The sequence below is a fragment of the Elephantulus edwardii genome, unplaced genomic scaffold (assembly GCF_000299155.1).
Source record: "Elephantulus edwardii isolate Elephantulus edwardi_28Jun2011 unplaced genomic scaffold, EleEdw1.0 scaffold00127, whole genome shotgun sequence".
In the NCBI taxonomy this organism is placed as follows: Eukaryota; Metazoa; Chordata; class Mammalia; order Macroscelidea; family Macroscelididae; genus Elephantulus; species Elephantulus edwardii.
This window is the reverse complement of record NW_006399877.1, coordinates 6,448,268-6,475,400: the sequence shown is the minus strand read 5'-3', so window position 1 is coordinate 6,475,400 and position 27,133 is coordinate 6,448,268. Positions and strand designations below refer to the sequence as shown.

At 42.4% G+C, this 27,133-nt stretch overlaps 2 protein-coding genes across 3 annotated transcripts in view; one reads left to right on the top strand and one right to left on the bottom strand.

Annotated features, from left to right (window-relative positions):
- The first annotated feature begins 717 nt into the window (after window positions 1–717).
- Window positions 718–27,133, top strand: part of UGT1A3 (UDP glucuronosyltransferase 1 family, polypeptide A3) — a 36,540-nt gene continuing 10,124 nt past the window's right edge. Inside the window, exon 1 of one of the 2 annotated variants that reach the window (XM_006893456.1) lies at window positions 718–1,581. In XM_006893456.1, the coding sequence (XP_006893518.1) occupies window positions 718–1,581 (864 nt within the window). Of the gene's footprint in view, window positions 1,582–22,461; window positions 23,323–27,133 lie in introns of those variants that run through there. The other variant, XM_006893457.1, reaches the window with a different exon arrangement.
- DNAJB3 (DnaJ (Hsp40) homolog, subfamily B, member 3) lies at window positions 9,370–10,113 on the bottom strand. Its single transcript, XM_006893489.1, has one exon. It carries the CDS (start codon window positions 10,111–10,113, stop codon window positions 9,370–9,372), a length of 744 nt encoding a protein of 247 aa, XP_006893551.1.

Below are 27,133 nucleotides of genomic sequence, written 5' to 3'. Positions count from 1 at the left end.
AGGCTATGGTCTTTGCAATTACTTGCTATGCTGGACAATGACTAGGGATGATAGAATTGATGCCTTTGAGCTGTGGTGCTGGAGAAGAGTATTGAATATACCATGGACTACTAAGAGAACAAACAAGTTTGTCCTGCAGAGTGTGAAACTAGGCTGCTCCTTGGAGACAAGGCTTCTGAAGCTTCTTCTGACTTCCTTTGGACATGTTGCAAGGAGGGGCCAATCTTTAGAGAGGAGACGTCATGCTTGGGAGTGTGGAGGGACATGGCAAGAGAGGAAGACCCTAGATGAGATTAATTCAGTGACTAGGGTAATGGGGATAGGTGTGTCTGAGACAATAAGATTGGCACAGGAGCAGGATTTAGGGCTATTGTACACAGGGTTGCTATGAGTTGCCAGCGACTTGATGGCACATAACAACTACAACAGCAACAACAACATATATTTCCTTTAGGAATTGGAAAAGTAAGGGAGTAATAAAGCAGGGTCAAGGGAGTTTTTCCAAGATAGAGAATGTCAAACTGTGTGCAAAGAGGCAGAAGGGCCAGACAAGTATATGAAAGAAAGGTTAGAATGCCTTTATAATTATTAACCCAAAATTGTATGCTACCAATTAAACTCCATTATGCTAAGTGGATCAAAGATAAGATAACGTGATTGAAACCAATATAGCAGGCATGACCTGTCAGGGAGTAGTCAGTTCCTGCCTTCTCCAGGATGGCTGTGGGAGTCTGGATTCTTCCATGGGTGGTCAGGGCACTGCCACTCTTGCTGTGTGTTGGACCCTCGGCTGAAGGTGGGAAGGTGCTGGTGGTGCCCATGGAGGGCAGCCACTGGCTCAGCATGAAGAAGGCTGTACAGGAGCTCTATGCCAGAGGCCACCAGGCAGTCGTCCTGGCACCTGAGGCCAATCTGCTTATAAAGGAAGAGGACTTCTTCACTCTGAAAACCTACGCCTTTCCGTACACCCAGGAGCAACTTGAAGAAAATTTTCTGCAACATAGTCACCAGATTTTTGTACCTGAACATTTTCTGAAGACATTTTTTAGAGCTTTGGAAAATCTGCAAAACATGGTTTCAATGCACCAAAAGTCTTGTTCGGACCTTATGTATAACAAGGACCTGATCAAGTATCTGAATGAGAGCTCCTTTGATGCTGTTTTAACGGACCCTGTTAACCCCTGTGGGGCGGTACTAGCTCAGTACCTGTCAATTCCTGCTGTGTATTTTTTGCGTTTCATCCCATGTGAATTGGATTTTGCGGCCACACAGTGTCCAAATCCACCTTCCTATATTCCTAGGTTTTTAACAAGGAATTCAGACCACATGACATTTCTACAGAGGGTTAAGAACATGCTCTACCCTCTGGCTCTGAAGTACATGTGCTATGTTTCTTATGCTCCGTATGCAAGCCTTGCCTCTGAGCTCCTCCAGAGAGAGGTGTCTGTGACAGACATGTTCAGCTATGGGTCAGTGTGGCTGTTCAGAGGAGATTTTGTGATGGACTACCCGAGGCCAGTCATGCCCAACACGGTCTTCATTGGGGGCATAAACTGTGTCAGCAGAGAACCACTGTCTCAGGTCTGTATTGATGCCCTTGCTTAATATTCCAGGCTCAACACGTTCTTTGAATCTTGCTTTGAAGTGCATACTGATCTTCCTGTCATCTTTAGATGCCCACATTCCCTTCTTAAGAGTCTTGTGTGAGAGATAATTGAAGCATTAATGATAGCATTGTTGACACATGGACTGGTCACTGAGAAAAACAAAATGGGAGGCATTAGTCTATTTGGTTATTGATACCAATAGTGTTCTTTAACCAAGATTTTCCATTTGTAAAGCTTTGTAGTAGTGCAATTTTCTTCAGCAATGGAGGGGCAAGCCATTGAGTTGTGGAACTGATTCAACTGGCGTTTATTATTTTTGCAGTGTTGAATAGAATAAGAAAATGAGAAAGTTATATTAATTTACATAAAAGTTTTTGGAATTATCTCATGAGATGTGTTAACACAGGGGACTGACACTCAAAAGTATTAGGAGTCTCAAAAAGATTGAGTGAAATGGAAATGAGGGAACTTCAGAGAGGAGGACCATGAGCCTATGAGGGAGAGTCAAGTGAATGCATTTCAGAGATATATTTTGTGACAGGATGCTGCCTACCCAGAAGTTGGTTAGTTGAGCAGGGGAACAACCAGTTGAGGAGACATTGTGAAGGCTGCATGTTAAAGGGGTATTGTACTTGGGACGCTGGGTGGTAGGAAATGGAGTGGAGATAAAACTGTGGGCCAGGGCCTCATTAAACGTAGATGCAGTGATGAAGAGAAGTGAACGTAAAAACACAAAACATAAGCTCAGGTTTCCATGTGGGGAACTACTGCTTCACCCATTATCCTGGAAGCTTCTTACATTAACACTCCATCTTTGAGCTTTTTGTTGCAATAGCACTTGTACAGCTTGGGTTTTGTTTCTTAGTTTGCTGAGTGATCCCTATGTTTTGAGCGGCAGATTCAGTTTATTTATTTCTGATTCACTTAATTTTCTTTAACCTCTATGATTTTGACCAGTTGTAGTTTTCAGTATTATCTCTGTACTTCTATTTAGTGACATGTGTATTACTGTAGTGGATGCTACACTTCATTGGTTCTTTTTCATTCAAATCATAGGGTAACTATTCTGCTTGGTTTTATTTTCCTTATTTGCATTTATTAAATGATAAATTATCTAGTAAAACCTCTGAAAGCTGGAATTTTTGTAAGGAGAACACCTTTCAGAGAAGGAAAATTAAAATATTCTCTAATAGTGAAATTGGTTGACCCTATTAAAGACCGAAACATTGAAAGACCTAGACAAACAAGGTAGTTACGTCATTATTGTACTCACAGGCAGATTTAACATAGTCTGCTGTTGCTGTTGTTAGGTGCCACTGAGTACAGCTCATAGTGATGCTATGCTCATAGTGATGCTATGAACATATATGAACTCTGTACTCTCCTGTACTATCCTAATTGTCTCTGACACACTTGGGCCTACTCCTACAGTCACTGTGTCAATTCATCTCATTGGAGGTTTTCCTCTCTTTTGCTGGTCCTCTATCTATTCAAGCAACAGACCCTCCTAGCAATATGTCCAAAGTACCAAGCTTCACCATTTTTGCCTCCACTGAGAACATGATTGCATTTCCCCCCTCACATATCCTTTTTTTGTCCATGGGATATTCAGTGTCATTATCCAACATTACAACTCAAAGATATCAATTTTTCTTCTGTCATTCTTAGTTTTTGTCCAGCTCTCAGATGTATAGCAAGTTCTTGAAAAGACTGTATAGCCTGAATCAAGCACATCTTAGTCTTCAATCTGACAGCATTGCTCTCTAGTATTTTGGAGAGGTCCTTGACAAGAGACTTGCCTGAGACAATGCATCTCCTGATTTTCTGACTGCTGTTATCAAGGGTATTGATTGTTGATCCATACAAAATGAGGTAACTGACCTCTTCACTCCTTTCTCCATCTATCATATTGCCTGTTGGTCTAGTGGCGAGGACTTTGGTTTCCTTGATGTTGAGTACTCTAACAATTGTTTCAAGCCCCCATCACTTTGAGCAAACAATATTATAATGCAGGTTGTTCATGAGTCTTCCTCCAATACTGATCCCATCCATGTTCCTCTTCATAGAATTTAACTTCGTGAATTACTTGCTAAGCAAACAGATTTAATAGGTATGGAGACAGGATCCATCCCTGACTCACACCCTTCCTGATTTTAAACAGTGTAGTGTTTCCTTGCTCCATTTACACAACAGTTGCTTGATAAAAGCATAGATTCTGCATGAGCACAATTATCTGTTCTGGGATTCCCACTCTTCTTAATGTAAGCTGCAGTTTGTTATAATTCATACAGTCAGATGCCTTTGCATTGGCAATAAAACAAAAAATAGACATTCTTCTGGTATTCTTTGCTGCCATATTTGTGAAAATGTAGAGAAGTATAAGGCATTTTACAAGTGTTTCCTTTTTCTATCATTTTTATGTGAACGTACTCTATGAAGTTAATCGCATTGGTTGAAATCCTCAATTATTTCTCCAGATGAATGGCTTTGGGAATGTTATCTTCCTATTCTGCTTATTCAGCGTGAACACCAATCAATATCAGCTATTAGCACTGTTATTACTGCAGGTAGGACAAGGTGTGTCATCTGGAGACAGCTATCTAATCAACTAGCCTCAGAAATCCATGATCCTTGTCCTGGGTATATCTATCCTGATCTTGTGCGGACTCCCAAACTCAATCTCGGTTCTTCTTAATGTCATTCAAGAAGCATTGATTCTTTTCTTGTTTGGCTTGACTACTGTGTCTTTGACAGTCCTGTTTGTGGATTTAGCTCTCCAAGTAAAATTACTTTTTTTGACAATTTGCATAATGTTCTGTTCTTTATTCAGACATATTGGTGATAAGTTATTTCGTACAGAAATATTTACTTATTTACTATAATACATACAAAATTTTCATTTATTACTTCTTTTAAAAAAATTATCTTAAGAGATTTTGTTTGGATTATCCTTCTATCTGACTTCGTAAGTAAATTTTCTCCTGACAGATCAAAGTCCAAGACTTTCATATTTACTCTATCCCTTTCTTTCTTAATCTAAAAGTTCATGCTGGGCTATTTTTTTAAAAAAATTTTATAACCAATGATTTATTTTATTGGTCTACTCTAAAAAATAACCTCTGGATTTCCTTCCATGGCTTTTGTTTTCTATTTATTTCGGCTTTCTTATAAAAGTTCATTATCTTTGTTATTCTGCGTGCTTTGTTCCAGTTTCAGGAATTTTGTGCAGTGTTTCATAAATTCATCATTTCTGAATGATGCAAAGAACCCATCATGTGAATGTACTGCAATTTCTTCAGCTAGCTGTCTATGGGCAGACATCTGTGCGATTTCCGATTCTTTACCATTATAAATGATGCTGTGATAATCACGGACATGCCAGGCTGTGAGTTTTCCTCTCTTTGGGATATATACTTAATAGTAGGAGCACTGGATCAAATAGTATTTCTATTCTCAACTTTCTGCTTCCAGAATGGTTGCACACTTTTACAACCCTCACCAGCTGAGTATGAGAAGTCCGAACTCTCCACACACTTACTAGCATTTGTTAAAGTCTTGTTGAATAGTTCTGTTTTTGCTGAGCTGACGTGAAACCTCATTTGCTGCTCTGATTTGAATTTCCAAAAAGCTAATGAGGGAGCTTCAGTGGCTTGGTCAGGCATTTCACTGCCAACCCCCAAATAGGCAGTTCAAACCCCTAGCTGCATTGACGGACAAATGTGCATTCTCCTCCCTTCCAACTTACAGCTTCTGAACATTTTGGGTGTCAGCTCTGAGTCGATTCTGACTCTAGACAAGAGACAGAGAGATAGAAGGAGAGACATGATCTTAAGTATTCCTTCATGTTTGTTGATCACTGAACGTATTCTTTGATGAAATGTCTATTCATGTCCCTGGCTCATTTCTCCTCCTTTTAAAATGTTTACTTTATATTGGTTTGCTTACTAAGTTTGTATAGTGTTTCACACTATTCTTCATTCATATTGTGTTTCATACAATCCTTCCCAAACATTATGTTTTATAAAATGAATCACCATTGGACCTTGCCCATCATTACTCAGTATTTTCAGGTCCCTGCTGGATCCTTGCCATTTCCTTCATCCCCTCTCTCTGCCCACCAAACTGTGCAACTGGTTTGTTTGTATTTTTCTTGGTAAGAAGCTGGAGTTCTCTATAAATTTTAGAGATGAGTCCCTTGTTAGATGTGCCATTAACAAATATTCTCTCCCTTTTATAAAAGTCTATTAGTGCACAGAAGAATTTCATTATTAGGACATTCCAATCATCTAGCTTATTCTCTGTTCACTCCATTAGGTTTATTTGCTCGCCTGCACAAGTTGTTCATAATGTGAGTTACATTTGCCATACTCCATTAACATTTGCTTGTGCTGGTTATGCCATTTGTAGTACTCTGAGTACTCTCTTTTCCCTGACTCCTTATTTTCTAATCTTCACTTCTGAGTAATTTTTTTACCTAGCTAATCTACTGATCTTTCTAGAGGTAGTTTTTAAGTATATGGACAGTCTAGATGAGTCAGAATCAACTCAAGCTGTGGGCTGGTTTGGTTTTCTTTCAGTATAGATATTCCTGTTTGTTTTCTTATTATAACACTTCTTAATTGTAGCTGTTTAGTATGTTATTGCACATGTATACCCCAATTGGCTTATCCATCCAACTCCTGTTGGGCTGTTGTTTGTTGTTACGTGCCATCAAGTCACCTGGACTCACAGCAGCCCTGTGTACAACAGCTCTGAAAGCTGCCCTGTCCTGAGCCAGTCTTACTGACTTCGACACAACTACCCTCATTGCCCCAGTTATCAATCCATCTCATCTGGGGTCTTCCTCTCCTGTGCTGTCGCTCTACCCTTCTGAGCATGATGTCCTTCTCCACATGCCCAAAGGATGTGAGACAGAGCTTCAAACTGCTGGCCTTTAAGGAGAAACATGGTTTCACCTTCTCTAAGACAGAACTATTTGTTTTCTTGGTGGTCCATGATATGTTCAAGACCCTTCTCCAGCATCACAACACAAAGGCATAGACTCTTCTTCTGTCATCCTTAGTCATTTTCCAGATCTTTGATAAATAGCAAGTAATTGCAAAGACTGGATCAGGCACAACTTAAGTGTCTATACTGACGTTGTTTCTCTTTAGCAGTCTGGCGAAGTCTCTGACAGAAGATTTTCCAAATGCAATTCACCTTTTGATTTCCTGGCTGCTGGTACCAAGAGTGTTGATTTTGGGGCCAACCAAGCAAGCTGAAGCTTCTAACTGTTTCACTCTCTTCACCATCTATCATGATACTACCAATTGGCCCAGTGATTAGAATCTTTTTTTTCTTGATGTTGAGCTTCAATCCATATTGAAAGCTGTAGTCCTTGATCTTCTATAGCAAATGCCTCAGGCCCTCCTCAGTTTCAGCAAGCAAGGCAGTTTCATCTGCATAATGCAGGTTGTTGAATTTTCTCCAATCCTGATGCCATCATACTCCTCATACAGTCCAGCCTCCCGCATGATGTTCTGCATATAGACTGAAAAGGTATGGAGACAGGATGCATCCCTGGAGTACCCCCTTCCTGATTTTGAACCATGCAGTGTTTCCTTGCTCTGTTCTGACAACTGTCTGCTGGTCTATGTTTCTCATAGCAATAATTAATTTCTAGTTTTCTGAGAAAACATTGTATTTTCTATTGGAGTTGTACCAGTTCACTCTCCCACCAACAATGAATGGATAAAGGTTCCAATTTCCATACATCTTAGATAATATTGGTTATATTTTTGTTTTTTTTTTAAATCAGTGTCACTCTAACTAAAATAAGATGGAATGATAGATACCATTATTTAAATTACATTAATAATCATATTAAAAAGTTCACCTATCAAGCACAGCTAGAAACACTCACCAGTTTCTGTCAAGAGTTCCAAAGGACAGCTTCCCAGCTGAATGACAGGAAGAGATTCATACTTGTGTCCATCCATCCAAAGGTAACCCAACAGCATGCAGAAGTATACTGAACAGTATCATTATCACAAACAAGTACATTTTTGCTGAAGTTAATAAAAAACTTTTACAACAGTACATTGGCAGGTAACCGCCAAAAATTGAAGTTAGATTCAAAAGCAGACATGAAATGAGGAATACCACTGTTAAGGTCCAAAGGATCTTGGCTGAAAACAGAAAATACCAGAAAGATGTTTAACCTGTTTTACTGAATATGCAGAAGCATTTGGTGTGTAGATTTTAATAAATTATGGACGACATTGCAAAGAACGGGAATTCCAGAAAAATAAAAATTCTCACCACTGGGCCGATTGGTAGCATCATGATAGATGATGAAGAGATTGAGATTGTTGACAGCTTCAGTTTGCTTGGCTCTATAATCAACACTCTTGGTACCAGCAGCCAGGAAATCATAAGATGAATTGCATTGAGCAAGTGCTGTTAGAGACCTCTCCGAAGTACTGAAGAGTAATGATGTCAGGCTACAGACTAAGGTGCAACTGATACAGGCCTTGGTCTTTGCAACTACTCTGAATGCATCAGAGAGCTGGACAATGACTAGGGATGATAAATAGATAGTTGATGCCTTTGAGCTGAGGTGTTGGAGAAGAGTATTGAATATACCACGGACTGCTAGGAGAACAAACAAGTTCATCCTGAAGAGGGTGAAGGCAGGCTGTTCCTTGGAGGCAAGGATTCTGAAGCTTCATCTGACATACTTTGGACACGTTGCAAGGCGGGATTAGTCCTTGGAGAGGGACATCATGCTTGGGAGGCTGGAGGGACAGCACAGGAGAGGAGGAGATGGACTGACTCAGTCACTGGGGTAAGGGGGTGTGTCAGAGACCATAAGATTGGCAAGGGATAGAGCAGGCTGTTTTACATAGGGTCGCTATGAGTTGCAGGTGACTTGAAGGCACATAACAATTTTGGTTTTAATGATCTTGCATCAAGTTTTAGGGGCTTTTCAAAGAGAAAAGTGAACAGGGGAGGATAGGGAGGAAAATGTGAAACAACGATTGAACGGAAATCAAGTCTTCTGTAAACTTTCGCTAAAGTATTAAAAAAAAATTCTTTAGTGTAGGAAGAACTGCCAATCTTAACGCCCCTGAGAACCTGGACCTTATGATTAAGTGGCTGGCCATGCTACACACTTAGCCACCAAGGAAGTCTGTTTCAGCTATCAGGATGGTGCAAACCTTTTATACTGCCTATGTTACTTGTACCACTAAGTTGGAACCAACCAACAGCTGACCCTCCAGAAGGTTTATAGCAGTAAACGCACAGGGACAGAATGCCCATCCTTCTCCCCCGGAGCAGCTGGTGGATTCTGACCGTGTACCTTTGCAATGGCAGCATAAAGCATCGCTACTGAACACTGAATATTGAACTCAATTTATCTTGGCAGCAGTTTGCTTAACTTCAAACAGAACACAAAGGCCAGGTTCAGATGAACATTGTGTCCTGGCCTTAGGAAAGAATCACCTGAACCCTGAGACTGAGTTGAATAAACAACTACTTGCATACAGACATTTGTAACTGTATTTAAGGTAAATAGCGGTCCTATTCATGTGGCTCCAACAATAATGACAAACAGGCATTTGCAGGAACTGTTTATAAACTCTTGAGGACAGCTGTAGAGTTCTAGTAGAGTTCATGTACGTTCTTCTTTTTCTTTCTTTAAAAAAAAAAACAACACAAAAACCAACCAATAAAAAAGTCCTACTATTGAAAGGTGATTTATGTCGAAGGTGGACTTGAATTAACTGGTGTCAACGTGCAACAGCTGCTCTCTGCCATTTATTATCAGAGACTTTAACTTCCCATCTTCCTCCACTTCCACCCTTTCTTGGCCATTCTCGAGGATTCTCTTGGTGGTGACTTTTTTGCCATTCAGTATTTCCGTGGAAGTGGACACGGATTTGAAGTTGCAGGTCCTGCCACTCCCACAGGACACAGAGAAGGAAAAGCGGCCTCCACCGTCCATGGAACCGAAGGAAGTAGGCCCTGCATCGTAAGTAGGAAAACCACCCCCGAAACCTGGAATTTCACTGAAGGTGGAGAAAAGGGATGAAGACCTTCTATTTCGGCCTCTTCGCGAGCTTCTCCGACACCCAAAAATGCCCTCAAATGGACCTGCGCAGAAATCAGAGGAAAAGTGGTCCCTGCCTCCGAAAAACTCCCTGAAGACCTCGCTCGGGTCGCGGAAGGTGAAGACATAGTCGAAGGGGTCCTCGAAGTGCCGGCCGCCACCGCCGCAGCCGCCACCGCAGCCACCCCCGCCGCCCGTCCTGGTCTGGCCCCATCTGTCGTAGACCTCGCGTTTCTTGGCGTCCGACAGCACCTCGTAGGCCTCCGCCACCTGTTTGAACCTCCTCTCCGCCTCCTCCTTGTTCTCGGGGTTCTTGTCGGGGTGCCACTTGAGCGCCAGCTTGCGGTACGCCTTCCGGATGGCCTCCTGCGAGGCCCGCAGAGGCACGCCCAGCACCTCGTAGTAGTCCACCATGCTGGACGTCGGGTACCCGCGCTGGCAGCCACCCTGAGCGGGGCTCCTGCCGGCTAGGGCGGTCCTGGGGCCACAGGCACAGCCACGGTGTGGCCAGCAGCCCAGAGCCAGGCCTGGTCCCCTGTGTCGCCACGCTGCCCAGAAGGCGCCATCATCAAGGCCTTCACAATGGCGCCTTTATGACGCAGGCGACGTCTCATTGGCTGATGATAGCTTTGACGCCACTTCCCAAAATGCAGTGCGACGGGGGCTGGTCCCACTCTCTGTGACGCACTTCACTTCACGCTGGGGCATAAACCCGCCCACCCACTTGGCTCCGCCCACCCACCAGCCCCACCCATGACAGTTCCAGGCCAATGACTCCGCCCACCCACTTGGCTCCGCCTACCCAGCCAGCTCCACTCGTGGCAGTTCCAGGCCATAGCCTCCCAAAAGCTGTTGTTAGCCATGATATATGGTGATCCAAACAGTTGAACGCCTTTACATAGTCATTAAAAAGCATGGGAATATCTTTGTAGAATCTTCTGATCTGTAGCCAGGCGTGTTATCTCCATTGTTCCATTGGCCCTCCAGAGGGGACCATCATTCTGGTATCCCTTTGCTTTCAGCCAAGATGCATCTGACATCAGCAATGATCTCCTTTGCACCATGAATGATCTTTGTTGTATCCAGCTTGAATTCTGTCAGTTTCCTGTTGCTGTACTGCTTCAGCCATTTTTAAATAATCTTCAAGGTTTTTCCTTGTGCATGATATTAATGAGATTGTTCAATAATTTCCACATTCTATTAGATGACCTTTTTAAAAAGGCCCAGAATAAACAGGGCACATATATGGATCTCTTGTTGTTGTTGTTACGTGCTGTCGAGTTGCCTGTGACTCATAGTTACCCTATGTACAACAACCCTAAACCCTGCTCTATCCTATGCCAATCTCACCGTCTCCAATAGTCCCACCCTGACTACCCCAGTCACTGAATCAATTCACTTCACAGAGAATCTTCCTCTGCTGTGCTGTCCCTCCACCCTCCCAAGCATGACGTCCCTCTCTAAGGTCTGGTCCCTTCATTGCAACACTTCCAAAGTGTGTTAGATGAAGCTACAGAATCCTTGCCTCCAAGGAGCAGCCTGGTTTTAACCCTCCCTAGGATGAACGTGTTCCTTTTCTTAGCAATCCATGGTATAGTCAATACTCTTCTCCAACATGACAGCTCAAAGGCATCAATTCTCCTTCTATCACTCCTAGTCACTGTCTAGCTCTCTAATGCATAGCAAGTGATTGCAAAGACTATGGACTGTATCAGGGGCACCTTAGTCTCCAGACTGACATAGTTGCTCTTCAGGAATTTGGAAAGGTCTCTCAACAGCAGACTTTCCCATCACAATGTGTCTTTTAATTTCCTGGCTGCTTGTGTCAAAAGTGTTGATTGTGGAGCCAAGCAAACGAAAGCTGTGAACAGTCTCAATCTCTCCACTGATGCTGATCATCCTGATGCTGCCAGTTGGTCCAGTGGTGAGAATCTCTGTCTTCTTGACATTGAGCCTCAATCCATATTGGAGGCTGCAGTCCTTGACCCTCTGCAGCAAGCACTTCAGGTGTTCTTCAGCTTCAGCAAGCAGGGTTGTGTCGTCTGCATAACACAGATTGTTGATGAATCTTCCTCCAATCCTGATGCCATATTTCTCCTCATATAGCTCAGCCTCCTGGAAAATTTGTTCTGTATGTAGAGTGAAAAGATATGGGGATAGGACACATCCCTGGCATACACCCTTCCCAAGTTTGAACCCTGCTGTATTTCTGTGCTCTGTTCTGATGACTGCCTCTTGACCCAAGTATAGATTCCGCATTAGCACAATCAAATGTTCTGGGATTCCCATTCCTCTTAGAGTTAGCCACAGTTTGTTGTGATCCACACAGTCAAACTCCTTTACAAAATCAATGAAACAAAGATAGACATTCCTCTGGTACTCCCTGCTTTCAACCAAGATCCATCTAAAATTAGTTACAGTATCTCTAGTACCACGATACCTTCTAAACTCAGCCTGGATTTCTGGCAGTTCTCTGTTGATGTGCCGTTCCAGTCATTTTTGGATAATCTTCAGCAGAATCTTGCTTGCATGTGATAGTAATGATATTGTTAAATAGTTTCCACACTCTGTTGGATCACCTTTCTTTGGAATGGGAACAAATATAGATTTCTTCCAGACAGTTGGCCAAGTGGTTGGTCTCCAGATTTCATGACACAACTTGGTGAGCACATCTAGGGCAGCATCTGTTTGTTGAAATACATTGATTGGTATACCATCAATTCCTGGAGCCTTGTTTTTTGCCACCCAACAAGTAAAAGCTACCCAGAAGGCAGAAGAGCAAGGCGGAGTCCAAAATTGTTTGGGCACTTGTGGGAGGCAGAGCCTGATGCAGAAGAGGTGTCTCTCTTATAAGTCTTATCTTCCAAATTTCTTGGCATAGCTTAGTAAACACATCCCTGGCTGCATCTGATTGTTGAAACATATCACTTAGTGTTCTGTCAGTTCATGGGGCCTTATTTTTCCCAATACTTTCAGTGCTGCTTAGACTTCTTCCTTCAGTACCATTGGTTCCTGATCATATGCTACTTCCTGAAATTACTCAATCATCAGGAGGCACCAGTCCTTGGGAAGGACAACATGCTTGAAAGTAGAGAGTCAACAAAAGAGAGGAAAACTCTCAACAAAATAGATTAACATGGTGACTGCAACAATGGGCTGAAGCATAGTGTAGATAGTGAGGGTAGCACAGGATAGGGCATAATTTTGACCTGTTGCTCATAGAGTTGCTATTAATCGTAATCATCTTGATGGCATGTATACCACCAAGAGGTATTATTGAATGGTTTCCATCTCAAAGTGATCTTATTTATAACAGATCAAAACCATATCTACTCTTACTCCATCCTCGTAATCTCAAATGTGCTTAAACCCATTCAAAAAGAGGGAGAATTTAATGGGCTTTGAAAGAACGTGGTGACTCTGGTTAAGAACTAAGCTAGTAGCCAAAGTTTATTAGATGGAATCCACCAGGCTCTTTGCAGAATAAAGCAGCAGTTCACTTCCCTAGAGATTTTACAGCCTTAGAAATACTATGGATAACAATGTATTTTTTATTAGTGGGTCTTGAAGGAGCCCTGGAGATGCTCTAGGTTAAATGGGAGGTTGTTGAACAAGAGGTCAGTGATTCAAATCCACCAGCAGCTCCACTGGAGAAAGACCTTGCAAGCTATTTCTGTTAACATTATAATCCTGATACTGCATAGTGTCACTGTTGTAAAACAGGACTGACATCATGGTTGTGGAGAGACTGAGAAAGATGGGATAAATATTGTATACTGCATTGAAACAGATGAGAGAGAGAACTGTTTAAAAGGGATATATGATTAGGTATTATTGTCATGACAGTAGTCCAGAATGAAGGCTGCACAGTGGAGTGGACTTGGGGGGAGGAATTGTCTAACAATGAAAGAATTTTTCTTTTATTTTTCACAGAGAAGAGCAAATTGGAGGGAGGGGTGGGTAGGGAGAAAAGTGCAACAATGAATGAATGGGAATCCTCAGTCTCTGTAAACTTTCTTTAAAATTAATAATAATCATCATACCCCAAAACATTATAGTCTAGAAATCTCGATGGGATACTTCTGTTCTTTCGCATGAGGTCACCCTAAGTCAGAATTGACTCATCAGCACCTGACAACAATGACCTTAACTTTTGCCTCAGGAGAAATTGTTTTCCTTAAAGTAAATATCAATGTTAATGTCAAACTTTTTCCTAGTGGTGTGGACCGGAAGAGAGTAATGGCAGTGAGATTGATTTGATGCAGGGCTGGAGAAAAGAACATCATATCATTCACCTAGGACAGTAGCTTTCCCATTTTTTTATTCCAGGACCTGTTTGCTTCTGTTTATAAGTTATAGCTGTCAATACTTATTGCACTAGAAGTGAAACTTGAACATATTCATCATGCCATTTTATAACATTAGAGAATTAGAGCCATTACATGCCAAGAGGAACCATATCTCAATGAAGAGTAAGAATTTTTTTTCAAAGTCCTCCCAAGAATTAGTGAAAAGAAAGGCTTGATTTTGTTTTTAAAAATTTTATTATTATTATTAATAATTTTAGTGAAAATTTACAGAAATTTTGGATTTCCATTCATTCATTGTTACACTTTTCTCCCTGCCCACCTCTCCCCTCCAGTTCATTCCTGTCTTTTAAAAGTAAAAGAAAAATTGTTTCATTTTTATTCAGTCCCTCCCCACAAGTGCAGCCTTCATTCTGGACTCCTGTTAAGACAATAATATCTAATCATATATCCCTTTTAAACAGTTCTCTCCCTCCTCTGTTTCTTTGTGTGTGTGTGTGTGTGTGTTTTTACAATAAATTTATTTTCACAATATTTAAATGTTTACATGTTTTAGGTTTTCATAAAGTTCTTACAAGCTTTTGCATTTTCTCCTGTAAACATGGTTTATATAAAGAAACTTAGAAAAATTGAAATACACTATCCTTTTATTAAATACTAGCAGTACAGATGACAGCATTAAAAACAGGGGGAATAGAACTAATGAAAATTATGATACTAAAAAGAAAAGTCTACACCAAGTTAAAATCAAGCTTTGTATATAAGCATAAAAAACCCCAGAAATGCTGCTTGGACTGTGTAAGAAGTAAATGAGGCCAACCTTTTTCGGATCAAGGGTTAGGAAACATTTACATACAACTGCTTTCTCCAATCAGAAAAGATTAGCACGGAAAACTTGGTTTTAAAGAGAAAATGTTGTTGATCCAAAAGATATTGAAACTATAAACAAGCAACCCCAGACACACACTCTCACACACACACTCTCACACACCTTCTTGCAAATTAGTAGCTGCTCCATTTTCTCCCAAAGGAGAAGAAACTGCTAGGATTGGGCTGGGGGGAAATTGGAAAGGTAAAAAACCGTGAATAAGTCAGAAGTCCTATACCTTACTCTAAGGACCTGTGTCTAAAGCTGGGGAGGCTACAGGGCTGGAGATAAATCCAGGCACTAACTGGACGATCTCTTCCTTCCCGTCCCTCTCCCCGCACCCTCGGCCCCGTAGACCCCCCGGACAGCAAGTGCAGCAGCGGGTGTCACGGGGCCGGGCCCGGCAGCCAAGCGCCCTCTTTACCTGGTCGCAGAGGCGCGGCCAGGCAGGGAGGGTGCGCGAGCGAGCCGGCAACGCGAACTGCCCGTGCCGCCCCGTCCTGCCCGTCCCTCCTCTGTTTCAATGCAGTATACATTATTTATCCCATCTTTCTCAGTCTCTCTCAAACCCCAATGTCAGTCCCATTTTGCAACAGTGGCACTATGCATTATTTGTCCTTTTGTGCCTGAGATATTTCACTCAGCATAATGTGAGAGGGCTAATTGTCAATGCTACTACAAACCATATCTCAATGAAAAGGTAAATATATATTTCAAATCTTACCCCTAAAAAAATCTGTGAAAAGAGAAGGATGGTTTTATGTTTTCCTGTCTCTCTGGTAGCATCATGGGTTGGGAGTTGTGCTGCTAACCCAAAGGTGGTCCCTCTCTAGCAGTCTGAATCCACCAGTGTTTCCTCAGGAGAAAAATCGCTTATTGTGCAATTTATAGCCTCTGAAAACACACTGAAAGTCAGCTATGAGTTGGTTCAAACGTGGCCACAATGAAGTTTCTTTAGTTCTTTTGTATCTGGCGCAGCAGAGGAGATTGGATTTTTATATCTGCTTCTCTGTTCACCCTATAGTTCCATCTCATGGCATAGACAGTCTCTGGAAAACCCTACCACACACTCATGGGAATATAAGGTTGAAAAAGGCAAATGAGTCAAGGTTTTGGGCATTGTTGTGATTTGTCTAAAATTTGCTGAAAAATACCTAGGTATTGTCAGTTTACCTGGACCTTCCTTGAGAACCTCTGGCTAGAATATTAAAATCTACTTGTCATAATATTAGAGCTGTGGGCTCAACATGGAATGCAGTGATTTGTTTCTCTGGAACTACTTTATCTTGGTCACAATTTTCTTTTTTTTTTTTGGCATTTCTTGGTGAGTGACAAGGTGGCCAATGCCATGGCCACACATAGGAGTTTTCTACTGTCTCATCATCCTCTTTGCCACTACATTCTTTTCTTTTCTTTTTTTTTTTTATAAGTTGTGAGGCAACAGCAATTTAAAAAAAAAAACTACTCAGTTCCAAAAGGAAAATGATTAACTAATGAACTTTCTTATCCTCATGATAAAGTGTATGCAGATCCAAAGACAGGGAGTTGCTCCTAGCCTTTATGTTACTTGGAGAGCATGGACTTGAACCTGGCACTTAGTAAGCAAATAAGAGTAAGGTACACTGGGAACCAGGCAGAGTGAGGAAGTACAGAGCATGCTTGTACTTCCAATGACCTGGAGTGGCAGTAGGGCAAGGGCCAGAGGGAGAGTACCATAGAGATGGGCTTGAAAGGAGAAATGAGTTTGGACAGGTGGGCTGGGGGCCATTCCTGAGTACTTCTGAAGGCGAGCCTGCAGAGTTTGAATTCAATCCTAGGTCATAGGAAGCTGTGGGCCGAAGTTGCAGAGGTGATAATGGGATGTGATGGGGCAGGGGCAGCTGATGAAATGCACCAGAAATGACAGGTAGGGGGTGAGAGGCTGAGTCTATAATGTGGGTTGGTACTTTTAGTTCCTAAAACCATACCTTGAGTCTGAGAAATCGTGGTGGGATGATCCTGATTCATTGCTTGCTGGATGTGGGGCCCAGAGAGAAAAGGGAAAAATAAAGTCATATCCATACAGAAAGGGTGGCCAAAGGCCTGCTGCCTTAAAAACAATGAGGATGACCCTGGAATGAAATGGTTAGAAAGTTGAAATCCTGCCCACAAGCAAAATAAATGTAGTAGCAGAAATTCATACACACACTGTTGACCAGAATGGAAAGTAGCAAAAGATGTGGACTTTGGTACAAGTGGAATACGAAAGCTGCAGGGAAACTTGGAAGACAGGTTTGCTTCCCACTAGAGGTCCTGTAGATTACCCAGAGAACAATGGACTTCTGTGTGATACCGCTTTCATTCAATAACAACCATTTCTTTTCTGTCCAAGGAGCTAGGATTAAAGGCATAACTTCTTCAAACTGAATCAACACAAAGCTGGTTCCTTCCTATAAGGTGGAGTTTAAAGATGTTCCAAATGTTCAGCTCTTCCAACCACTGGACCACTTCACCATCTCAAACATCAACCACTCCCTTTCTTCTCTCTCTCTCTGCCATCTTTGGGTTTAATAATTTGCCATTACATCTCACAGTATTCATGAGCTATACTGACATTTAAGCGATTTAGAGGTGCAACTGAGGATCAAGATCAGGATCAATTCAAAATTAACCAGAACAACCCAGGAGGCACGTCCTTGGTCAGGACATCTTCTTGCCCATTGCTGCTAGGCCCTTGCTGAGGCGTTGCTGCTGTCTGTCCCTTCTTGGAGCCTTTTTGGGGAAATGTTACAACCTTAGCTCTTTGAATCAGCAAGCCAGCCTCACACTGATCTCTGGTACCTACTCTCTGGCTCTGGTGTCGTTCTTCCTTCTGCTTCATCACCAGCTCTTGCTCTTCCATCCATGTTACAGCTTGATCTCTGCCTTTCCCGTTAAACTTCATAGGATGACAAAGCTGACCAATCTCCTTGTCAGGCTCCACGTCCACCTTCGAGCGCTCTGCTGGCGTAGTCTGTAGAAAGTTGCACCAGAGGCTCCAAGGCTAAATATTTCTGGATGTTCACACCGTCAGCAGCTCCACGGAGATAAAGGTGATCTTCTCTCCTTGGGATTCGCAGCTTTGGCAGCGCCAGGCAGAGCCATGTGAATCTGAATCAACACAGCAGCAGCAAGTTGACTGACAGGCACCTTCCTTCCTCCATTACAGTCCTCATCTGCACGGTCCTCCCAGTCATTCACCACACATCTGTCAGTTCGTCACACTGTGGTGGCTTATGTGTTGCCGTGATGTCAGAAGTTAGGCCATTGCTATTCCAAATACCAGCAGAATCACCTGTGGTGGACAGACTTCAGTGGACCTTCCAGATGAAGGCAGATGAGGAAGCAGGGCATTATGCTTGGTGAAGTATTCATGAAAAAGAGGGAAACTCTTGATGAGATGCATGGACACTGTGGCTTCCACGATAGCTCAAGCCCAGTAGTGATTGTGAGGATGGCAAGGGACCGAGCACTGGTGTGAGTTCTATATTGGGTTATTATGAGTCAGAACTGACTCAATCAACTCAGTGGCATCTAACAACCACCACCCAGCCTTTTACTGGTAGTTACAAAGGCTTTTGCGTGAAAGGCTATATGAAGCAATTTACTGTATCACAAGATGTGTCAGACCGGTGAAGTATTAACTGTTGGATTCACTGAAAAGAGAGTACTTCTTTAATCAAGAGCAAAGATGTTTTCCCCAATGTCCAATTCTTCAGTAACCCCCAAACCCAGACTACGTAACTGCCATATTTGTTGAACTAAGGGAATATCCTGCACCAAAGTGCATCTCACCCTGTCCTGACTTGTGCCTGCTTTTGAGTTTGTCATTGATTACTGGGAAGGCGCGTAAGGGCAGGCAGGGATCATTTCTTCTTCGATTCTAACCCTAGCCCCTATCATAATGCCTGGCACACTGGAGGGTCCATACTTGCATTAAAATTTGTAGAACAGGCGTATTAACTAACAGTGAATTTTAAGTGTCAGATCTGCTTAGGTTCTGAGTGTGGGAGCCATAGTGATGGCTCAGCAATGAGGCGAGGTTATAACTACTAAGAAAGAAAGTGGATTTCTTGTGATTTGTATTGATAACCAATACTCCCTGCAGCCGCACTGTTCAGCTACACAATGGCTAATGGCCTCAGGAAGTTTGGAGGCTGTACATGACGCACTGTGTGTCTGTTAACCCTTCACCCTGTGTAATCTACACATGAACTCGCGTGGCATTCAGACTTTGGAGGAATTAAGGCCATTGAATTTTAAATTGGACTTTGAATTTCAGAAATGCAGATAAAGGCAAGCCAAAGAGCAAGAACATTACTACTTCTTTCTGCCATGCCTCCCCTCCCCCCCAAATCTAAATCACAGAAAATACAGAGTGCTTAGGGTGGGAGAGAGATGTGCATGTGTCTGTGTACACACGCCCGTGCCCACAATATACATATACAAGAGTAACAATCTATGGAGAGCTGGAGGTTAAGAGAGAAGAGGCTCTAAGTACTGACTCTAGGACTTGAATGAGAAGGTTCTGCTTGTATGTCCCACAGAACCACCACCACCATTACTTCCAATTGCCACAAAGTTGATACCAATTCATTATGATTCCTTATATATTAGAGGTGTTGTTGTTCTGTGCCGTCAAGTTGCTTGTGACTCATAGTGACCCTATGTACCACAGCTCTGACCCCTGTCTGTCCTGTGCCAACCTTGTTGTTTCTGACACACCTACTCCCATTAGCCCAGTCACTGAATCAATCCATCTCATCGAAAGCCTTCCTCTCCTGCACTGTCCCTCCACCCTCCCAAGCATGATGTCCCTCTCCAACGACTGGTCGTTCCTTGCAACATGACTTCCCATTGTTGGAGCTCTGCTCGATGCTGTGAGGGGCTGTGGTTTAGAGAAGACCTCAAGATCCAGAACACGAGGCTCAGCTCTGATAACTAGAAAACAGAACTCTGCAAAGCGTGTTGCTTCTCACGAGAATACATCTGTTAATGGGAATAGTATCTCCCTTCACAGATTAAGGAGCCCTGGTGGCATAGTAAGTTAATCGTTGAGTTGGTAACCAAAAGTTCAGAAATCTGACCCCTCCAGTTGTTCCACATGAAAACACTCAGGTAATTTGTTCCCATAAAGCTATGTAACCTTTGAAAGCAGATGAAAAGTCACCATGAGTCAGAATCAATTCAATGGTGGTAGGTTTGGTTTGAGTTTTGGCTTTACAAAATGGTTGTAAGAGATTGCATATTCTGTGTTCATAAAGTGTTTGGCTTAATATGTAGCATATGTTGTGTTTAGGAGCCAAGGAGTCAACTACAACTCATAATGACTCTATGAACAACAAAATGGAACCTTGTTCTCTCCTGCCCATCTTTGCTGTCTTTGCCACACTCATGCCCACTGTTGCAGCCACTGTGTTCTCGGACCCTCTGCTTTTCCAAGTGTGGTATCCTTTTCCAAGTACTGGCACCATCTGCCCACATGCCTGATGTACGTGAGACAAAGATTTGCCATCCTTGCCTCTAGCGTTGTACCTTGGTTGTACTTCCTTCCAGATAGCTCTGTTTGGTTTGGGGCAGTTAATGGCATATTTAATAATTGGCCAACAGCACACACCAAAGGCATCAAATCTTAATTTTTAAGCATATGCTTAATAAATACTAATTCTTGTTAGGGTTTTTGATCATTCCGCCCTTTGCCTTCAATTTGATTTTCACAATTTCCCAAACTGTCTTTTGTTCCTGGACCTCTTAGGTGGGTATGATATGTGCCATTTAACTTACTTCCATCTGCTCCCCTATTCTGGTTTCCTATCTACAGAGCCCTCCCACATAGTCATTCTGAATGACTATAAAATAGCCCCCATGAACCCTCCTGTGTCTTCCTACCAAGTGATTCTCTTCCCATCAACTATCCAGTCTCTAGTCTCCCCTGCCCTTCCCTTTTCCCCTGTTTACGTCCTTCTTGTCTTAGTTATCAAATGCTGCTATACAGGACTATAACAAATGGAAATTAGTTTCTCACTGATTAGGAGACTAGACGTCCAAGTCCAGGGCATTGGCTCCAGGAGAAGGCTTTCTCCCTCTGCTAGATATGGAGAAAGGGACTTGAATCATTTCATTATCCATGATCTCTGCCCTTAGAGCTCTCCATGTATCTGGGTGTCAATCTTTCCTTCCCTCTATGAAACTTCCAGTACTGGGATCCCAGGCTCAAAGGACATACTCTTTCAACATATGATATGATATGATATGATATGATATGAATATAGGCTATGCTCAGGAGAACTTGGATTAGGGCTATGACTTGAGCAACGGTATTGTATCCTATGTAATCCTTTCACAACTGATTTGCTGATAACATCAGATCCTCTAATGGAAAATGACTACATCATCACATAAATGCCAAGTAAGTGAGAATTATGATCCACCCAAGGTGATACATGTTACTGGGGACACAGTTCAATCCATGATGGCACTTTTCACAGTTTTTTCTTGGAGTCCTTGGGTGACACAAATGGTTGAGCACTTAACTACCAGCTGAAAGCTTGGTGTTTCGAACCCTCTGAGAGATATCTCAGAAGACAGTCCTGGTGAGCTACTCCCCACAGTTCTCTGCCTGGAAAACCCAATGGTGCAGCTCTAGTCCACTCTCGTGGCTCACCAGGAGTCGGAATTTCCTGGCTGGCCACTAACAGCATCATCGCCATCTCTGCTTACATTGTCTCTGTGTCTGTCTGTCTGTTGCCCTCAACAGACCATCAGTTGTGGGAAGACAGGAATCTTGACAGAGTGATCACTCTACTATAAGCATCCTCCCTGTCCCAGACTCAATAGTTACTTGCTGGATGAGTGAATAAAATAATCGTGCCCGTGGGGGAGGGGGAAGATAATTCTTAAAGGTTTCATGGACAGTGGGGCTGGCAACATCATGTTCTCTTCTTTTTTGTAAATTTCTTAATTAGTTTTCATGAAAGTTTAGAGAGACTTAGGGTTTCCAGTCATTCATTGTTGCACTTTTCTCCCTGCCCACCCCCTATTCACTCTTCTCCTTGAAAAGTAAAACTTTTTCATTGTTACATAATCCCTCCCCCAAGTCCACTCCACTGTGCAGCCTTCGTTCTGGACTCCTGTCATGACAATAATACCCAATCATATATCCCTTTTAAACAGTTCTCTCCCTCATCTCTTTCAATGCATGTTCGCTTCTTTTAAAAAATACATAGCCATCTTGCTGATTAATTTCTTAGGATGTTTAACTGGTCAGAAAATAGTCTTTTTTGCTCTTGGGGAACATTCTCTCAGCCCGTAGAGATGCCCATGACATTTAGCTGATTTAGTGATAAATCAGTGCCAGCCAGTTAAACATTCACTGCTTATGAAGAAACCCAGGAAAGCACCACCCTCTTTATCTCTAAAAGTAAACTTCTTGCCAGGTATAGTCATCTTCACATGGGGGAAAAAAATTAATCAAACATTAACTTGCCGTTGAGATCGGTTCTTGCAATATCTAATTGGGAGGCAGCGAAATGTTGGAAGGACGACATTCTCAGAAGCAAACAGCGCACCATGGCCACATCGCAGCGTCCACGTCCACTCCTCTTGGCCTTACTGCTGTGCGTGCTGGGCCCCTCAGGGTCTGAGAGCGGGAAGTTGCTGGTGGTGCCAGTGGACGGCAGCCACTGGCTCAGCATGGTGGCGGTCATCCAGGAGCTGAGCCAGAGGGGCCATGAAGTAGTTGTGGTGGCTCCTGAGGCGTCTATCCACATCAAGGAAGGAGACTTTTACACCTTGAAGAAGTATCGCGTGCCCCTCCAAAGGGAGAAGTTGGAAGCGATTTTTGGTCATTTTGGACATAGCATTTTTAAGAAATACCCCTTCTGGAAGCAAATAGTTGAGACCTACAAGAAAATCAAAGAGCATGGATCTATCCTGTTTTCCTTCTGTTCTCACTTACTGCACAATCAGGAGCTCATGGCCTCCTTGCGGGCTGATGGCTTTGAGGCGGTGTTCACAGACCCTTTTCTGCCTTGTGGCTCCATCGTGGCCGAGTACCTGTCTCTGCCTGCGGTGTACTTCTTGGCAGGACTACCATGCAGCTTGGACTTTCATGGCACCCAGTGTCCCAACCCACCGTCCTACGTACCCAGGCCTCTGACCATGTACATGGATCATATGACGTTTCCCCAGCGAGTGAAGAACATGCTGTTTGTCTTGGCCGAGTTCTTCATGTGCAATGTGGTTTACTCGCCATATGCTGAATTAGCTTCCGAAATCCTTGGCAAAGATGTGACTGTCCAGGACCTCATGAGCCTTGGATCTCTCTGGCTGCTCAGACGTGACTTTGTAAAGGATTACCCCAGGCCTACCATGCCCAACACTGTTTTTATTGGAGGGATCAACTGTGTTTCCAAAAAACCACTATCCATGGTGTGTATTTGAGTAGAAGCTCTATGTGCCTACATTCTTGAGAATTCTTTTGAATAGCTGAGCTTGCCACTGAAATGTCCTGAACAAGCCTGCTGAGGTGGCCTGTGATGCCCTCATTGGCTAGTTCCCACCTTATAAGTCACCTCGTCTAAGGTATAATTTATATTTACCTTTTACCACCATATTCTGGCTTATTTCTTTATAACTGAGATTTGAGAAAAATATGTTTTTCTTTTTAGTTGTTGAGTCAATTAGATCAGTACAAAGTAGAACTGCTCTATAGGTTTTTGGTTTTTTTTAAGTTGTTCCAAGTTTTGGGTGGGAGGTTGAGGGAAATTGAATTTGTATTTACAAAATTCAAATACAAATTTGAACAAATTCAATTTCCCTCAACCTCCCACCCATCAAATTGTACAACCCCTGCACATCCACATACCTCTGTGTCCAGCCTCTCCCACCCCTCCTGGATCCTTCTATTCATTCTATAATAATGGTTTTATACAATATTTATCCTTATGGGACTGAATTAGTTCACTCAGCATAATACTCTCCAGTCCCTCCCAAGGTAGGCAATAATTTACAAAGTTATTGCTCCTGAATGTTGCATAGGATTCCATTGTGTGAATGTACCATAATTTCTCAATCCATTTGTTTGTGGTTGGACATTTGGGCTGATTCCATGTTCTTGCGATGGTGAATAATGCTGCTGCTATTAACTCTGGTGTACAAATCTTGGTGTGCCTCAGTCCTCATATTCTCAGGGTATATTCCAAGTAGTGGAATAGCTGGGTCATATGGAATTTCTATGTTCAGCTTTTTAAGGAAGCGTCAAACTGCCTTCCAGACTGGTTGTACCATTTTACAATTCCACTAACCATGTATAAGAGTTCCTTTCTCGCCACATCCTCTCCAACATCTACTACTTGCTGCCCTATTAAACTTTGCCATCACTACTGGAGTACGATGGTACCTCATTGTGATTTTGATTTGCTTCTCTCTTATTGCCAGTGATTTGGAGCATTTTTTCATGTGTCTGTTTGCCATTTGAATTCCTTCCTCTGTGAAACTTCTTTCCATGTCTTTTGCCCATTTTGTAATTGGGTTATCAGTCTTTTTCTTGTGGAGGTCCAGGATTATTCTGTAAACTTTTGTTATAAGACTCTCATGTCTGAGATGGAATTACCAAATGTTTGTTCCCAGTCTGTAGGTTTTCTTTTCACCCTGTTGGGAAAAGTTTTTGATGTGTGCAGGGATTTAATCTTTAGAATGTCCCATGCATCAATTTTTATCCTCTTTAGATTGTGCATTTCTTGTTGTATTTGGCAGTCTCTTTATGCCTTGGACTAGTGTTTCTAAGCTTGATCCCAGTTTGTCTCTTAATAATGTTATGGTTTGGGGCTTTACTCCCAGGTCTCTGATCCACCTTGAGTTGATTTTTGTGTATGGTGTGAGATGTGGATCCTGTTTCAGCTTTTCGCAGGTGGAAGTCCAGTTTTGCCAGCATTGTTTGTTGAAGAGATTATCATTGCTTTGGATGTTTTGACATAAAGGTGTTATTGTTGTTGTGAAGTGCCATTGAGTTGTAGACAACTCATAGTGACCCTATGAACGAAAGATCTGAACAACTGTATAACTTTCATCTTTTCTCCAAGTTCATAGAGTTTCTGGAGGCAAGTTATTTCAGAAGTGGATGGTACTCCTTCTTCCAAGCTTGTTTTAATCAGGGAGCTCCACTAATCACTGCCCACCATGGGTAACCATTATCACATTTGACACATCAGTGTCACAATGATTAGCATCACAGCAACCAAAAGCTACCTCTGTACAGCAAACCTACAGACCAGTGCTATACCACTTAGAAGAATGTTTGACAGGAAGTTAGCTCTTGTAATTCCTTCTCTCTTAGTGAGACTCTGAGATTAGAAAGGGCATATGTCTCATTTCCAGAAATGTGAAATCTTTTTCTCCCGCAGGATTAAAATAGCTGTACATACTCTTCTAAATAACAGTGAGAAAGGGAGAATGGCAGGATATGCTCCCTCAGATTGGGGACCAGGAAAGAACTCCCCAAGGCGCTGACATTCCAGTGGATACTCGTTTATTTGTTCATTAGATCTGACTGATTGACTATTAGTTTATTCAGATGCTTCTAGGTATTGAGTTTCGTTCTTACTAAGAGACTATTTTTCACTCATGCAAAATACTGAATTTTAGTTTTCTTTGTTTCTCTAATATAATTCATGTTTTGAATGATCATGTCATTGTCACGCAACTCTAAGCTTTGAATGACAGAAAGGCCACAAACTGAGAAATCAGTACTAGACTGGATGCCTCAGTCCCATTGCCATCTGTCTTATTTTGTTAATGTTACTGTGACAAAAGCATCACACATATGCATTGCTGTTGGATTGGAACTGACTCATATCTGACCATCCAGCAGGAGATGGCTTTAAGTTTTTGTAGTTTAGGAGACTACAACTCTCAATTCAGGACATCAACTCCAGGCAGAGGTTACTACTCTTCACCTGTGGGGAAGACCCTTATCTGAAATAATGGCTGATGCTTGTCTCAGTTTCTGGAATTGTGGCATTTTGGGGGTCTTTGATGTTGTCCACGTGGCATCTGTCTTGCCCTGCTGCTTCATTTCTGCCATGCCTACTGTGTTCTTTGTACATCTCAAGTTTAAGAAAAATCTCACATTATGTTTGTGGGATGTATGGTGACATAGACACCAGGTTGGAGTCGCTCTTCTACCTGGAAGTCTGTGTGTGGCTGGTTGTTTCAGCTTGCTAGCTGAGTGTTTGAAGTTTTAGAGTGCATTGTTATGGCTTCATTATTATAACAAAGAAAAAAAGATCTTATTTCCAAGTGGCATTGCGCTCACACACATGATGTTGTCGTTAAGTGTCTTTAAGTCAGAGTGACAACAGATAAAACCCAGTTTGATCCGTGTGCCATCCTCACAATCTCTGCCTTGTTTAAGCCCATCGTGGCAGTCAGATTGCTAATCCATCCTGTTGAGGGACCTCTTCTCCTTCACTGACCTGCTTTTCCAAGCACAACGGCCTTCTCCAAAGTCTTACTTCTCCTGATAAATACCCACGTGGGTGAGATGAAGGCCCATCATCACTACTTCTAAGCAGCACTCTGGCTTCACTTCCTCCAACACAAATTTGTTCTCCCTTTTGGCCTGTGGTTCAATGTTCTCTGCCAACATTCAACTTAAAGGGCCTTGATACTTTAACACAGTAGGCTGCTAGCCAAAAGGTTCAAATCCATTCCGAGGGAGAGAGTCAGAAAATCTCCTCCCAGCCTCATAAACCTGATGAAGGGTCATTATGTGTCAAAACCAGCCTAATAGAAGTGCACTCACTAGGTATGGGGGTTAATATTTACAAAACTGGTCTAACTAGACTGCAGTCCTGAAGGCACATGGTTCGAATCCACCAACTGTTCTATGGGAGAAAGATGATCAGTCTCCTCTCATGTGATTAACTGCCTCTGAAAACCCACTGGAGGGTCAGCTATATTACACATATTTTATTTACACATAATTCAGTCCTTAATACTGTGGCCCTATTTCCCCCACCACTTTCTGAGGAGTTCTGATTTCTCATGTGCAATGTGGAGGGACATCTCGCTCTAGGATTCTGAGAACTCATAATCTGTTGGGTGAATTGTGTTTGATTCTTGGATCTGGTTAAGAAAGAAGATTATTAACCTATTAAATGTAAAATGAGAAAACATAACAGTAGGGGGGTGGAATTCGTAATTCTCCTTTAGAGGAAGAAAAAGAAATGCTGTTATGTGC

Excerpts from the sequence above, each read along its gene's own strand:
- DNAJB3 (XM_006893489.1), bottom strand. The coding sequence starts at position 10,113 with ATGGTGGACTACTACGAGGTGCTGGGCGTGCCTCTGCGGGCCTCGCAG.